This window comes from Silurus meridionalis, chromosome 2, assembly GCF_014805685.1.
Source record: "Silurus meridionalis isolate SWU-2019-XX chromosome 2, ASM1480568v1, whole genome shotgun sequence".
Taxonomy (NCBI): Eukaryota; Metazoa; Chordata; class Actinopteri; order Siluriformes; family Siluridae; genus Silurus; species Silurus meridionalis.
In genome coordinates, this window is record NC_060885.1 from 12,338,845 (window position 1) to 12,356,706 (window position 17,862).

General features: G+C 39.2%; 1 protein-coding gene across 2 annotated transcripts in view; it reads left to right on the forward strand.

The window, feature by feature from the left end:
- The window catches only part of dntt (deoxynucleotidyltransferase, terminal), a 123,638-nt gene that overhangs the window by 10,284 nt on the left and 95,492 nt on the right, over positions 1-17,862 (forward strand). For both annotated transcript variants that reach the window (XM_046863732.1, XM_046863733.1), the window contains one exon: positions 8,932-9,048. In XM_046863732.1, coding sequence (XP_046719688.1) covers positions 8,932-9,048 — 117 coding nt within the window. The remainder of the gene's footprint in view (positions 1-8,931; positions 9,049-17,862) is intronic.

A 17,862-nucleotide genomic window follows, 5' to 3' on the forward strand; every position in this document is an offset into this window, starting at 1 on the left:
TAGTGTTAAATATTTAAGTATATATTTTTTAAACTGCTAATCCAAAAGAATCTTTTGTTGTGTTTTTGGGGCATAAAAAAATCACCTTTGTAGCAACTCTTGAAATGTTCAGTAAGCCAGTGATAATCCTTTCTGCTCTTCTAATGCCCAAGGAAGCAAAACTCAAACAAGCTATATAGAACAGTATTCACAGCTTTTATTTTTTCTATTATAGATTCTTCTCACTTTAAAGAAAAAAGCACAGTACACTAAGGCGTGAATAAGAACGGATAAAAAAAATACATTCAGTAAAATTGCCTGTGTGATCACAGCTGACTTTTCCCCAGGCGCTTATCCTGCTCTGCAAAATACCACAGTGTTCATTTACCTGCTCCGCTCTTCTCTTTGTGAAGTACAAGCTGTCTTTTTAACGAAGGATGTGTCTGTGGTATGGGCAAAGACTTGGATGTAGTGAGACCTGAAGGCCTACCTTGTGTGCCTTCCTTAGCTCCAATCAATCATGGTCTGAGAGAGACAGACGAAGGCAAGGTCAGACTCAGAAGGGATGTGACCCCATAACCCCGTCAGTCTGTGGGCTGTGATCTCATTAACCTAAATGGACACAGCTTACTCGTGTGTGTGTGTGTGTGTGTGTGTGTGTGTGTGTGTGTGTGTGTGTGTGTGTAGATTATTATCCTTGGCACGTGTTCTCCTAACCTGCATTTGGTACTCGAGCCCCACACACCTGTACACAAATGTGAGCATGACAGAAGACAAAAATATTTATCATACACTTTAAAGATATTATTATGGCAAGGTAAAAGTGACCCAGTTGCGATACCAGCAGCAAGTGTCAATTTAGAGTCAGCAAATATGCACACAATTATAGTATTTAATTCTTCTGCGAATGAAAGTGAACTCTATGGGTTATTAATGAATGTGGCTTTAATAATAATGCTTTTTGACAGGTTTTTCTGGTCTGAGGAAGTAATGGAAAACTTGATTACATGCAAGTCATCTCTAATAGGCAGCTGCAACATTCAATAAATTCTTACGCATATAACAAATAATGGATTTTTTTTTATTGCAGGACACTCTCTAAAACTGTATAATTTATAATTACTGAGACTTTTTAAATGAATGTTTGCTGTTATGCATCACCCACATACTGTAGCAGTGGCAGGCGGTCAGGGCCAGCAAAGCCTTCTCTGCTGGCCTAAACACTATCAGAAGCACTGACCTACATTTACAACCTTAATTCTAATATTTGTTCCATGAAATTTTATCAATTTATTTCCAACAGTTTATTCTCTTCATTTCGTAGCATTTCTCCCTGCTGCACTGCTTCCAGTACGTGTTTGTAAATGTTAGATTTTTTGTCCAATCAGATTTCAGCCTCTATGTGCTGCCATGTCAATTTAATCTGCCAAGGGCTGTCAAAGTTTGTACTGCTTGGCTTTTTACCCTAGTCTCCTTAAGAAATAGGTCTGTTTCTTTAACCAATCAGATTTCATATCGAAAGCTAGCTGGCCAAGAATAGCGTCAGCAATTTTCCATCCTCTGATTGGTTGGTCAGAGGGAAACTGTTACAGCCAAGTTCGACTGGCAAAACACGTCCGTAGCGCGCTGCAAACATCAATATAATAAAATTTACATTTACAATACTTGCATTATAACCAAACATAGAGTTGCTAAAAGGATGGAAATGGCAGTGGTGAACACTAATTTTAAGAAGAAGGAGGATCATAGTTTGACGTATAAGAGTGGAGGAAGGTGCACACAGGTGGACTATGTTCTATGTAGGAGATGCAACCTGAAGGAGATTGGAGACTGTAAGGTGTTGGCGGGGGACAGTGTTGCCAGACAGTATCAGATGGTGGTCTGTAGGATGGTTTTGGAGGTGAAGAAGAAGAGGAGGAGAGTGAAGACTGAACGAAGAATAAGATGGTGGAAACTGAAGGCGGAAGACTGTAGTGCGAGATTCAGGGAAGAGGTCAGACAGGGGCTCTGTGGTGGTGAAGAGGTGCTGGATGATTGGGCAAGTACTGCAGAAGTGATAAGGGAGACAGCTAGAAAGGTACTTGGTGTAACATTTGGAAATAGAAAGAAAGACAAAGAGATGGGCTAGTGGAATGAGTGTAGGAAAGCATAATGAGAAAGAGGTTGGCAAAACAGAATTGGGATCGACAGAGTGTATACAAAAGTAGACAGGAGTACAAGGAGATGCAGAAGCAGGTGAAGAAGGATGTGGCGAAAGCCAAGGAAGAGGCATATAAGGACCTTTATGGACACTAAGGAAGGAGAAAAGGATTTGTACCGGTTGGCCAGGCAGAGGGACCGAGCTGGGAAGGATGTGCTGCAAGTTAGAGCAATAAAGGATGGAGATGGAAATGTGTTGACTAGTGAGGAGTGTGTGTTAAGAAGATGGAGGGAGTATTTTGTGCAGCTGATGAAGGAGGAAAATGCGAGAGAGAAGGTTGGATGGTGTGGAGTTGGTGAAGCGAGAAGTGGATAGGATTAGTAAGGAGGAAATTCGAACTGCAATTAAGAGGTTGAAGAGTGGAAAGTCGGTTGGACCAGATAACATACCATTAGAAGCATGGAAATGTTTAGGTGAGATGGCAGTGGAGTTTTTAACAAGATTGTTTAACAGGATTTCGGAAGGTGAGAGGATGCCTGAGGAATGGAGAAGGAGTGTGCTGGTACTGATCTTTAAGCATAAGGGAGATGTGCAGACCTGCAGTAACTACAGGGGAATAAAGTTGATCAGTCACACCATGAAGTTATGGGAAAGAGTAGTGGAAGCTGAGAGAAAAGGTGACCATCTGTAAGCAACAGTATGGTTCTTTGCCAAGGAAGAGCACCACAGACACATTATTTGCTTTGAGAATGTTGATGGAGAAGTATAGAGAAGGTCAGAAGGAGTTGCATTGTGTGTTTGTGAATTTAGAGAAAGCGTATGACAGGGTGCCAAGAGAGGAGTTGTGGTATTTTATGAGGTCGTCAGGTGTGTCAGAGAAGTATGTGAGGGTGTTGCAGGACATGTATGAGGACAGTGTGACAGCAATTAAGTGTGCAGTAAGAACGACAGACTGGTTCAAGGTGAAGGTTGGACTGCATCAAGGATTGTCTCTGAGCCCTTTTCAGTTTGCAGTAGTGATGGACAGGTCAGACAGGAGTCTCCATGGACTATGATATTTGCAGATGATATTGTGATTTGTGGTGAGAGTAGGGAGCAGGTTGAGAAGAGCCTAGAGAGGTGGAGGTATGTGCTGGAGAGAAGAGGAATGAAAGTCAGTAGAAGTAAGACAGAGTACATGTGTGTGAATGAGGGGAGGGCAGTGGAGTGGTGCGGTTGCAGGGAGAAGAGGTGGAGAAGGTGGAGGAGTTCAGGTACCTGGGGTCAACAGTGCAAAATAATGGAGAGTGTTTTAGAGAAGTGAAGAAAAGTGTGCAGGCAGGGTGGAGTGGGTGAAGAAGAGTGATGGCAGAAGTGATTTGTGTTAGAAGAGTGTCTGCAAGAGTGAAAGGAAAGTTTATAGGATTGTGGTGAGACCTGAGATGTTGTATGGTTTAGAGACAGTGGCATTGAGTAAAAGACAGGAGGTGGAGTTGGAGGTAGCAGAGCTGAATATGTTGAGGTTTTCGTTGGGAGTGATGAGGATGGACAGGATTAGAAATTAGTTTATTAGAGGGACAGCGCATGTAGGACGTTTTGGAGACAAGGTGAGGAAGGCGAGATTGAGATGGTTTGGACATGTGCAGAGGCGGGACATTGAGTATATCGGTAGAAGAATGCTGAGAATGGAGCCACCAGGAAGGAGGAAAAGGCGAAGACCAAGGAGGCGGTTTATGGATGTGGTGAATGAAGACATGCAGGTAGTTGGGTTGAAAGAGGCAGATGTAAAGTTTAAGGCTCTTCTTATACTTCAAGGCTCTTCTCTGTTCTGGCACCGAGATGGTGGAATGAACTTCCCTAGATGTCCATACAGCGGAGTCCCTGGCTATCTTCAAGCGACGGTTGAAGACCTACCTGTTTCTGAAACACTTAAATTAGCACTTTCCAAGTTTGCTTTGTAGAATTCAAGAGTTATATTTATATTAAGTTTGTAAACTTGCGTACCAGTGTAGATTTATTCATTGCTAAAGACTCAAAGCACTTTTGTACGTCACTCTGAATAAGGGTGTCTGCAAAATGCCACAAATGTAAATGTAAATGTAGAGGACAGGGGAGGTATGGAAACGGATGATCCGCTGTGGCGACCCCTAATAGGAGGAGCCGAAAGAAGAAAAAGAAGAAGAGGAAGAGTTCAATTAAATAATAAGTATGATTGTTTTTATTTTAATCTTGCCAAAAAACACAAACGATTTCTTGTTTACAGCATATTCACTAGAGATTAAAAACACAAAAATTTAAACCTGAAACCTAGTAGAAATTATTGTGAGCTCTGTAAATTGTAAGTGATTTATAAGTACAAGCAATATCTTGCCCTAACACTATTAAGGATGAATTGAATAAAAAGCGCTCGAAAGAATCAGCCCAAGTATTTAGTCAACTGTTTACCAAACAAATCGTGCCACAGCTCTCACGGAAGAGCCGCACATCACCTTCAATCTGCGAGGGCACTGAGTGCATGGATAATGTGATAAAAGATTTATGGCAGGAAATGTGATTTTTCAATTTCAAAATGTATTCGATTAAAGTCAAGTGTTGTGTGGAGTTAGAGATAAGTAAGAGGAATTTCAAATAAATGACCATGTAACTGGTGCTCTCATAAGATAGCATGCTGCCTTATCTGCAAAAAAAAAGTGCAAAGTGATTGTCAGATTGTTATAGCAGGGGGATTTGAGTTGGTGGTTGCTGAGCTGAGCATGTATACAGCACAAAACATTTATTATTATGCACGCTCATAGTCTCAGCACCCATCAGTAACACTGTTTATTAGATAAGGCTGAGTCATTCAGTATCTTATAAGAACTGTAAGTATTGAATTGTATTTATCTAAATTTCTTCTTACGTATCTTGAAATCCCTTTGGCACTCCTGTAACCACATAATAATCCACAGTCATTTATTAAATGGGAAAACCAGGGGGTGGGATCATGTTTCGACTGTGATACACTACTAATAATTATCCAATTCCTTCTTTTCTTTATTGCTAGTGTCTTTTTTGCCCAGTTAAAATCCCTAAACCCTTATCCTTAAGTAATTTATAAGCTGTTAGGGATGCTAAAAACATTCCTCATATGCACAAACCTATTACAATACCAAATGGTGACAAACATGTATTTATTCATGCCAATCTCTTAAAGGAAACAGACATTTAAATTTTGCTAACTAGAAATGTACTTATCAGTGACATACAGTAGTTTTTTTTTTATACCTCTTTGGTTTACCACTGGAATCTATATACCACTTACAGTACCTTACACACTGTAAATAATTTAATTCAAAATATAGTAATTTAATAGCCAAAGAAAAAAAAACATATATTTATACATATTTATGTATACATTTTTATAAATATTTATTTATATTTATATGTATATTTATATATTAGATTACACAGTGGCGAGCCGTGTATTTGGTACCTGGGCCTTAATCCACCTCTTAATACCACCACTATCACGTCTCAATTATAGAAACTATCAATACTATACAAAAACACAATATAACAATGCGTGGCATTACAGAGAGAGAGGCATTTCACATGTGGAGGGTGAATACGATTTTACAAAGCAAGCTCCAAAACTCTACACTACATCTCCACCTGTGCCACCTACATCATCTGGAGCTGTTTAGAATCAATATTTGTCTAATAACATGACAAAAACATTAAGAATTTTAATAAAATACAACCTACTCACCAGAGATGCATACTCATAATGCATACTCATAATTTGCACACCGCTCCTCAGAGGCTGTAAGCCAATGGTACCACTCGTAGGCACTGGTCTGGAGGTGGCAAACAAACCATGTCCCGGGCTGAGACAAGCTAGCTAGCTTCAGGGTTGCCCGACTGCTCCTCACGATGTCTAGCTTTTCTTGAAAATGGATTTTTAAGAATGTCTGAGACCAAATCAATTTCTCCTCCTCCGTCAGCCATTATGGGCATAAAAAAGTCGAACTCAGATGTATTAATGTGTGCAGTGCACTACAGATGTGTTTTGCCAGTCGAACTTGCCTGTAACAGTTTCCCACTGACCAACCAATTAGAGGATGGAAAAATGTTGACGCTATTCTGGGCCAGTTGGAGGAGAATTTGAAATCTGATTGGTTTAAGAAACAGACCCATTGCTAAAATAGTTTAAGGTACAACGGCCAGCACTACTGATTGTGAAGGCTCTGGGCAGATTAGATTGACATGGCAGCACATAGAGGCTCAAATCTGATTGGACAAAAATCTAACACCCACATACACATACTGGAAGCAGTGCAGCCAAGAGAAACGCTACAAAATAAAGAGAATAGACTGTTGGGAATAAATGAATACAATTTCATGGAACAAATATTCGAATTAAGGTTGTAAATGTAGGTCAGTGCTTCTGATGTTTAGGGCAGCAGAAAAGGCTTTGCTGGCCCTGATGGCCCACCACTGAGATTACATAGCACTCTATGTAATGTAATGTATTTTAGGGCTTACATTGTAAACGAATGTATTGCTCTAATGGTTCAATGTTTTACAGTAAAATCTCTCTATGAATAATAATTATGTATTTTGCTGCAAACATACAAACAAACTTGCTCTTAAGGACTTAAACAAACCTGCTCTTAAAGGACTAGTCTTTATGCATATTTTAGTTCCAGTCGAACTTAATATACCTGATCTTAAACAATACCTTGATTAGCAGTAAGAGTATTATGTTGCATGTTGTTAAATTAATATTCTGTCTAAACTCTCTCTCTTCTTTTATCTATTGATCTTCAGTATGCACTTATGGTGGTCAGCGCAACACACTCATTCACACTTAAGAGTAGCTATTAAAATGGCTTGATTTGCTAGTAAGAAAAAAAGACTTTGATTCTAGCATTTGCACACATCCTGTACTAAGTTTGATGTATTTAAACTAAACTTGTTTTATTTGGTCTGCTAGTTACTGTTGATATTGGTGATAGTGGATGATAATTTTTGGCATGACTAAAATGTTGGTTAATACTAGAAAAACAAAGTAGCAAAAAAAATTGAACTAAACAAGAAAATATCACATGCATGCTCCATGCTGCTCGATGCGCACAACCTCCCCTCCCCCCCCAGCTGAAAAACAATTTTCTTTACATATAGTCATTTGAAGGTCAACCAGTCTATTACCCTTACTTTAGATGAATTTTCACCTCATGCAGTCTTCTGCATAAAGAAGAAAGATGTTGTCTTTGAATATGCTGCTGCATCCTTCAATATTGGCATCCTTCTTGTTGTTGGCACCTCTTTAAAAAAACCAGCTTTGTTGGCTCTGTAATGTTCTACACTATATGGACAAAGGTTTGTGGACACCTGACCGTAAGATTCACATGTGCTTTTTGAACATCCCATTTCACATTTAGTCCCTATTTTCTGTTGTAAATACCTTCATTCTTGTGTGAAGATTTTCCACTAAATTTTGGGAAATGGTTGTTGGGAATTGTGCTTATTTAGTCAAAAGGGGCATAAAGTCAGGTACAGATGTAGGGTGAGGAGGTCTGCGGTGCAGTCAGCATTCCAAATCAAACTAAAGCTGTTCAATAGTGTTAAGGTTAGAGCTCTATAAGAGGCCACTCAAGACCACCACTTTAAACTATTTGACCCATATGGTGCTTTATATAGTTTGCTTTGTGCACAAAGGCATTGTAATGATAGAACAGGTTTGGGTCTACTAATTCAAGTGAAGAGAAAATGTAAAGCTCTGTATCCTAAGACATCAGAAACATTTTTGTGCCTACAACTTTGTGTTAAGAGTTTGGAGAAGAACTACATATACCTGAAAAAGTAAGGTGTCCCAATACTTTTGTCTATATAGTGAATCTTTCTGGAAAGGAAAGGGGAAGTTTTTTAGGTTTAAGCTATACTTTCGTAAACTCACACTGGCATGGAAAACGACTTGAAACAATTTAGAGTGATTTTGCTTGTGTGTGTGGTTTTTCCAATTATATTCAGTGAACATTTTTGTTCCCCTCTAATCTTTCTAATCCCAAATGAGCACTGAGTCTCTTACACATTTAATTATATTATTTGTAGGGAAAATATTTGTGTTATGATGAGTTTTATTAGTCGATGCAGCAGGCAGTTGATATATAATGATTTATCCCACTGCTGCTATAGGAGACCAAAATATATGCAAATTTCCCCCACTCTAATAACTGACTAAATGCTTCTTTAATGACTGGTATTAAAGCATGATGATGTTTGCATTAGCACTTAATGTCGAAAAAAAGTCACAATGTGTCAAGAGCTTTGTACAGGCAATTTTCCTAGACGTTTTTATATCAGCTCCTGAGAACACTAATGTCACATACATAATCATTTTAAAACCTTATAAACGGGAGGGAAATGATTTCTGTGCTGAAATTAAAAGCCAATTTACAGGAAACAAATTCAATTAGGGCTTCCAGATTTCTTTGTAGAGCAGGCTGAAAAAAAAAATAATTGCCTCACTATCTTAACTCTGTGATGAGAAGAAGCTATTAATGTGTTGTTCTGATGCTTCCAATATCTCATATATTCTCATATAAATCATACCAATGACTTTAACAGGATGCAATAAGAGCCAGTATGAAAAGGACTGGGTGAGATTTCATTCCTGCTGGCGTATTGTCTGAAGTTATCTATGTGTGCTTTGCTTAATTAATTTACATGTAAAGCAGAACGGTGTGATATTATGGTTTGTGAGAACTGGTACTGAAGCTCTTTCTTTCTGAATGCACACATTCAGTCTTTCTCTTCTGTCTTTTGCTCTTTATTTCTCTCTCTGCAAGCAGAAGCCATCTGTGCAGCCAGAGCCAGAAGCAGTTCCACCAGACAGTCCTTGGTTTACTGTCTCTCAGTATGCATGCAAAAGACGGACCACACTGCATAATCATAACAAGATCCTCACTGTAAGTACACACACACACACACACACACACACACACACACACACACACACACACACACTCACACACACACACAAAACACTTGGTAAAGAAAAGGGTTTCTTCAGCTTGTCGATCACAACATGGTTATTTTTAACCATGACCCACTTTTTAAATAAAATAGGGCATTTGATAGTGAATACACACTTTTGCACTTTTACCCTGTCTGATAACACTTAGAAATAATCTGGAGCTAAAACTGGAAGATTATTATATCTTGAAAATGAATAAATGTGCTTAATCAAAAGGACATTTTATTCAGTGTACCCTGTCTATTAAGCAGTGATGTCTGGTTGTAATACAAGATGGAAGGCTAAAATTTATAATCTATGAATATCTTGACAATGGAACTATTAGGGCTGATCAAAGCATTATATCATTATGTCTCATCGATGGGGTAATGAAAATGGTGCAGTGCAAAATATTGCATATACACTTTAAAGACACATAGGCAGTTTCATTTTTGTTATTCCTTTTTTATTTGTAGGTTTCAGGTTTCAGGACTTGGCTGATGCTGTGTTCCTCTCATATCAAACATGGTTAAAAAATCTATTACTCTAACATTCTAAAGGAAATACAGTTCTGTCATCTTTTGTGTATTTCACCCATTAATTATATGACTTTTAGTTGCTATCGTGTCTATATCCTATCAGACATTGAGGCCTTCCAACATGGTCACCCTGGACTCCAACTACTAATACTCACTTGCATGTTGACCCTCATATTGGTTAGTCACACTGGTTTCCAAAAACACACATTCACTGACATCCAAAGTTAATTAATTCAGCTCAGTGCAAAAGTAATATGCTCAGTAGCATTATTGTCTATCGATAACCAATTAATATTACCTGTTTGCTGCTTTAACACATTTCTTTAGTGTATTCTTGATTATGTTTGACTATTTTGCCTGTCTGATGATTTTGAGCTTGTCTGCCAATTGTGATCTTTTGCCTACATATTTATATAATCTTTTAAAACCTCTATTTCATTTGTCCAGCATTTTTAAAAGGACAGATCCTCCAAAAGCATTTATGGGTGGACAAAAAATGCAGTAAATAATCAACCTTGTTGATGTTCATTATTTCACTGTGCTGCTGCCTCTGTCTCTGTACCTCCTCAGTCACTGCTAAAGGCAAGATAAAATATATGAGCAAACATATTAGCCTTTCATATCGTGCATTAACAGGATGTTGCCTGTCTTTGAGTCTACAACCTGGGCTTTGAAAGGAATCAGCCCTGGACTCACTTCTGTGGACATCCTATTCTGTGAATGGTCCTTACTGCTGTTGGTAGTGCTGTTTGGTTGCATATTTTAAAATAACTTTTAGACATTAGCTTTTGGACATCCATTATCAGCAAATAACCCAATGTTATATTCATGTCATTTTTGAAAGGCAGTGAGACTTACCCCTGCTAGTTCATTTATACCAGCTGTCTCTGCCTGTGAGGTCAATACAAGTATCATGGACACGGAGTGTTTCTGCCAATTGCATAGGCGCGTGATTAAAATCTTTCAGCATGAGGATTATGTTGCTTCACCTCCTGTGCTTATCTGATCTGTACCTGCTCAGCAAACATGATCAGATATTAATGAAAATGCAGAACCTGCACTGCTCAGTTGCCTGGAAAGCAAACACACTCACAAAGCAAACTGATTCAGGAGAATTTATTCAACCTGGTAAGAGCGAAAACGTAGATTATAAAGCGATTGTGGGTTTTTATTTTTTTCTGTGATAAAGACATGACTCTGACCTTGTCTTGCATGAGTGGATGGAAATTTTGTGTTCGCATCTCAATGTCTGAGTGCAGACTAGTGGATTTGTCTAAAACTGGAAAAAGAACATGAGGACCAAGTATATGGAGAGGTAAAGAGACAGGCGAGGAAAGGAAAAGAGGTGAGAGTACAGAAGACGTTGAAAAGAAAACCTGCACAGAGAGAGAGAGAGAGAGAGAGAGAGAGAGAGAGAGAGAGAGAGAGAGAGAGAGAGAGAGAGAGAGAGAGAGAGAGAACCAGGACAGGGAGTATGGGAAATAGGTACACAAGAGACTGCATAGAGACAGAAATGAAAGACAAAGACTAGGCAGGGAAGGACATGCACAGAAGGACATTCAAGGCCATTAGTGTAGAAAGCTTGGGGTGAGAGCTGATGTCACTCATAAATGGAAGCCATGGGTGTGACTTTCATTCTCATACACCACTCCTGAGCTGCCATTCAACAGACTGTTGATTTATTTACTTCCACTCTTTTATCCACACACATTGGGCTCTTCTGCATATTTTTTTTACACGAGAACACACTGACATGTACTATAAGCAGCTCATAGACATGCAATCTGCACAGGGGTGTTTATGTATGTGCGAATGTGAGCTGCAGAGGCAAAGAGTTGAATGCAGTTTGATGCTTGTTTTTTTGAGCATTAATGAGCTGGCAATAGGTAATGAGCTTCCATGTAGTTGACCTTAATCGTCAGGGCTGTGCTGGTGCGCTTGCTGCTAAGACTGCAGCTCTGTGATGGTTCTGTGCACATGACTTAGCAGCAACACGGCCGGATCGATCCTTTAACAATCCTGTGGGCTGAGCTCTCTCACACCTCAGCACTTAATCACAGCAAGTTTACTTACACACACACACACACACACACACACACACACACACACACACACACACACACATACATAAATGTTTGTCTTACTATCCCTGTGAGGACTGCCATAATTAGTAATACAGCTAATTAAACCTAACCTTAACCTCATTAACCAAAAGAAAACAATTTGTCTCTATTAATTTTTTTTATTTTATTAAAGCAGTTTCCTAATGTGACCAGGCATATGCCCCCACAAGGTCAAACCTGTCAGATGTTCCTCTAATTATGGACACATTCCAACTACCCCAAGATGTATAAAATGTGGCCACACACACACACACACACACACACACACACACACACACACACACACACACACACACACACACACACAACACCCAGACAGTATAGCTGAGCCATGTCTAAACTGTAGCCACTTTAATTTATTTGCTGTTCATTCCCATGGCTCTGAGTTACATAAGATTTACAGGCAACCAACTCTATATGATATTTTTCGCAATCTGTTTTGTTCACCAATTCCCCCATTTTAATATGCTGGTGTATGCATTATATTCCTGACTGAATATAAAGGTGCCATTTTTTTTTTTACGAAAAACAATAAACAAAAAAAAATTGTTGTTAACAGTATTTAATAGAAACCCTCCCTTGGTGACCCTGTAAAGTGTTACAGGGGAAACATTAAATATGAAAGATTACATAACTTCACTCCTCCTGTTATGGTTGAGCCCAAAAGACAGTCTGCAAATGTACTTTCAGGCTTGATCATGCTATGCATGCCGGGGGAAGGATGTTTTTTATTGGTACTGTTATGTAGAGGACACCGGAAATAGCTGAGTCCATTTAACTACCCAGCCAACAAACCTTGAGAGCATTCATCTCAACTCAGCCCTAAACTAACAGAGCTTTTATCCCTCTGTTGTTCAGGCATACAGCGGAAAACATGAATAGACAAACAAGACACTCAAGGCCATACTTTATCATTCTGAGATCTCTGCTTTACTGTGTATGAAATTTTTGGCTGGCAGGTTTCTTAAGGATTTCAATCATTTTACAGCAATGACAGATGAGAGATAGAAAAGCTATACAAATTCTAATAATACCTTTTATGGATAAATCAGTAATAGATAAGAGCAAGGCATTAGTTATTTTGAAAATGACAGCTAACACATGTATGCAGTACTGTTGGATCATTAAATACATTGAAATGTTCATAAAGGACAAATCATGCAGTTGCTTATAGGCATGCCATAATAATATGGTTATAATCAGTCATAAGCCTAGAGGAACATTTTTAGATAAAGATCAACTTTAGAATGTAATGAATATATACACAGTGCATTCGGAAAATATTCATACCCCCTTAAATATTTTCAATTGTTATGTTGGAGGTGTTCAAATAGATTTTTTGTCTTATGAATCTACACTCAGTAAGCCACAATGATAAAGTAAAAACTGAATTCTAGAAATGTTTTATGGACAAATTAACAGTTACAGCAAAACAAATGAATTATTACTTGGATTAAGTTTTTCAAGTTTCACATTAAATTTTTTGAAAAATATTTTTGTTTATTTTTTGTCATATTACTTATATAGCATGCAATTATTGAACATTAATGTACCCTGTTTTTAAAGCAATATTGCACAATTAAAGTGATTTTTAGTAAAAATAACAACAGTAAAATAGACAAATACAGTAAAAAGAATTATTGATTAAATTAACATGAAAACAGCAAGTGCTCCATAATTGTGCTCAAAGTGTGAACATTCACTCAGTCACTTTCAGTAACCGCTTATCCCTGACAGAGTTGTAGTGGATCTGATGCGTATCCTGGGAACACAAGGTGTATTGGATGCTTGCCCCTTAAAAAGAATCATGCATACACATTCAGTTACTGATTTGCACCTAGCCAATCCATCAACTGATGATTTATTTAAGAGGGAGGAGGCAACTGGAGAATTCACTAGAAATTTACAATTACAGGGTTGAACATAGATTAAAACTTAGATTTTAGTCAATAAATAAATCCCACATTTTTCAAAGTGTAGTTTGTGACAGCAACAGTTGAAAAACCTGAGTGAAAATTTGTCTAGGTTGTGTATGTAACCCTGGTTCCCAGAGGGAATGAGATGCTGCATTAACAACACTTTGGGAACACCTCTGCGTGACCACACTATGAATCATGTGTGTTATCTGTCCAATGGAAAGGACAGCAGGGTGACATCATGACTATGACTATGGGAAGCTATAAATGCACATGCAGTAGAGATAGCTTCAAAGAGGAAAGAAAGCACTCGCAGGGATGCAGGGAATGTGGCACCGAGATACAGCGTCTAATTCCCTTGGGGAAAAAGGTTTACATACCTAACCTAGATACATTCCCCTTGACTTCACTCCCCTCTCTCTGGAGTTGCAAACAGGTCTACGTGTGCTCTGTAAAACCTCCTCCGACAAAAGGGCGTCTGCTACCGGGTTTAAGTGCCCTGAGATGTACAGTATACTTCCCTTAGTGAGAGCAGCTTCCCTTGTGCCCACAGGAGGATCAGTTGTGCCAGCTTGTAAAGAAGGCGAGAGAGCAGACTGATGGTTGATGTAAGAAGCTGATGGTTGATGCTGGAAGCACGGCCAGCATCTTCAGGAAGTTGATGTGCCACAAAAGATGGGGCCCATTCCAGAAACCTAGGGCAGAGTGGCCACTCATGACCACCCCCCCAGCACATGAGGGAGTCATCTGTCATTAACGTTAAATGATGAAAAGGAGCTCTCAACATGGGACCTTTGACAGAAATCAAGTTTGGCAGGAGTTTTCAGGCTGCCAAATAGTCTGCTAAGGGGATCAGTTTCTCGAGACTGACCTCTGACGTGCCTAGAGCAGCTGGAGCAGTGTCCTGAAGCAGTTCTAGAGGCCCCATGGGAGGTAGTGAGCCCCCCAAATCTGCTACGTTCCCGGGCGGAAGCTGAGGTAGGCACTTGCTGGGGACCACTGTGCCCTGAAACAACAATCATGGCAGGGTTAATGAGATGATCTCCTAAGAGCACTGAGGAGAGGTAGGCACCGTGTACTGAGGTTTGTCCAATACGATGGCTCTCTCATCCCTCACCTTGGAGGAAGAGAGGTGGAGTGCCGCGCCCTCTCTGCGAAGGGGAAGAAACCGCCAAAGAGTGGGTTTCTGAACCCTGAGAGAAGGTACTGTATATGGCAGCTGGGGAAGGAGAACGGGACATGCCCATTCCCATTGCCAGATCCATTCGCAAACCCCACAACCTCAATCGGTGCTTCGCCTCAGCGGAAGCGGGCCAGAACCCTGAGGAATGCTCGCAAGAGCCCGCTTCTCGAAGAGCGTTCTTCAGGAGTGGAGCATATGCATAGCCATGCACACACAATGCGGGCAGTCAGCTCCCTCAAGAGTCGACCAAGCCTGCTCTGCTCAAAACAAGCGACCCACAAAACTGTGCCTACACCTCATGATAAAGCGGGGGCTAGGAGAGACACACAACCTGAAAGGTTGCGTTTTTCCTTTTTCTTTTTTTACCTTCTTACCAGCACTTACCTGTCCGAAGGAAAAACACAGAGACACACAGAGCACTTCCTGAACAACAGAAGCTAGCGCCGTCTCCACTGCATATGCGTTCATAGCTTCCTGGTCGTGAAGTCACCCCTCTGGTGACGTCAAGCCCTTCCATTGGACAGATATCACAGTGTGGTCATGCAGAGGCATTCCCGAAGCGTTGTTGACACAGCTCCAGTTCCTGAAGAAGAATCTTACTTTGGAAATATTCACCTATATAGTTTTTCAGGATGTGGTCTTCAATGGGGCCTTCAATTTTTGTCTTCTTTGTACAGTTCGAAAAGCAAGTGACAAATTACAGTTCAAGCTTGTATATCAGTTGTTCCCCTCAGTTTCATGTTTGACACAAATGGCAATACTATCACATTATTGTATAATTGATTTATTTCCTGAAAGATACAGTCATGATTGTATTGTGCTATATGCGGATATAAAATGTGAGGCTTTATAACAGCTGTGGCTCTTTATATCAGCCAACAATTGTACACTTTACTTTATTATTCTTTTTAAAAAGTTGTTTGAATGTTGTCTTAGGTTAATTATTCCTGTTGAAATGCAGAAATCTGGTGCTTTATTTGGATCTACTATATATACATCTGTATATACATTCTGCTGGTTCATGGGACATTATCTCCTATTGTGACAAGAGTGACATTGCATACACTTATGAATACTTCACCTTAGGGAAGTGTCCACGCACGACACCCTGGTGTGCTCGCAGATATGCACTTGTAGGAGGATAATCAGCCCTAAGCTGGTATCCACTTAGTCATGTCTCTACAGACCCCTGTGGTTCCCAGCACAGCAGGCCTTCGCTCTCTTATCCTCACCATTATCAGGCTCATACACTCATTACCCACCATAGGGGGGAGAGTGTGTGTGTGTGTGTGTGTGTGTGTGTGTGTGTGTGTGTGTGTGTGTGTGTGTGTGTTTGTGTGTTAGACAGACTGTATTTGAAGGTGACTGTTTATGCAAGAACAAGGCAATCTATGATGTGTGTGTGTGTGTGTGTGTGTGTGTGTGTGTGTGTGTCTAAGGCATGTCTTATTTGTGTGTATGGTTTGTGTCCATTTTTTCTTTGTTACTGTAGCTTTTGGGTGCATTTGATATTGTTATTAGAGACTAATGTAACAATTAAATACATGCTCCCAGTTAAATCCTTGTTTCGATGCATAGCTTCTAGCTTCGTTATCTTCTTAAATAATCAGCTGATAACTGTCACCCTTTCTTCCCCTGCATGATAGCTACATATTTAAACCACTATATACTGGGTGTAAGACACCACCAGTTTAACTATTATTAGAGACACTATATACATTTAGGCTGTTAAGACACACTGAATATACACTGCCTGTCCAAAAAAGTCACACAATAATATTTCGTTGGACCTCCTTAGCTTTGATTATGGCATGCATTCGCAATGGCATCAATTCAATAAGCTTCTGCAATGTCTCAACATTTTTCACGTCCAGAGTTGCAGGAATTTTTCACCAAAATCTTGTATTGATGATTCCTTGTACTGTACGCTAGGCACTAGGCATGATGGGTGCAACAGTTTATCCGCCTCCCTTCTTACCCTGATGTACCCATCACTCTGGAACAGGGTAAATCTGGGCTAATCAGACCACATGACCTTCTTCCATTGCTTCAGAGTCCAATCATTATGCTCCCTAGCAAATTGAAGCCTTTTTTCTGACTAGCCTCACTGACAAGTGGTTTTCTTAAGGCTACACAGCTGTTTAGTCTCAATCCCTTGAGTTTCCTTACATTGTGCATGTGTAGATGCTCTTATTTTCACTATTAAACATAGCTGTAAGTTCTACTGGTCTTTTTAAGATTTGATTTCACTAAATGTTCAAGTGATCACCGATCACGATCATTCAATATTTATTTCCGACCACATTTCTTCCTCCAATTTTTTAATAATGCGTTGGACAGATCTAAACCCAATTTAATGGTTTCAGCAATCTCCTTAGATGTTTTCTTTGCTTGATGCATGGCAATAATTTGACCCTTCTGAAACAGTTTTCACATATTTTCCATGACCACAGGATGTGTCTTCTGACATGGTTGTTTATGAAATGAGAAGCTACTCGCTGTATCAGTTAGGGGTAAATAACTTGTTGCCAGGTGTAACATAATCATCCATGCAGGCTCTTACCTATTTGCTTAGTTAAATACAGTTTTTTTTTTTTTGGATGGGCAGTGTATATCCATTTTCATTAATGAAAATGAATAAGGAAGCAAAGTCAATGTCTAAATATTGCTGAATAATAAATATCTGTTTTGATATTAAAATGACACAATCAAATCAAAAAATGTGAAATGTTTGTTTGTAAAAAGAGAATTAGGCTTAGGGAAAACATTAGCTATGTTCACCAGGAAATATCACAGACAGGCACTAAATAAATAAAATAAATATGTTTTTGAGACCAGTTCTGAATTATAAATACAAATAGTAGCATTTATTGATTTTATATATTTTTTACACCACTAATATACTATATATCTAAGTTAAAAAAGAGATTCATTTACAAAAATATTTTTAAGGTACATATGTACATGTAGCTATTTTCACAATTGAATATTTAAAATGGCTCAGTT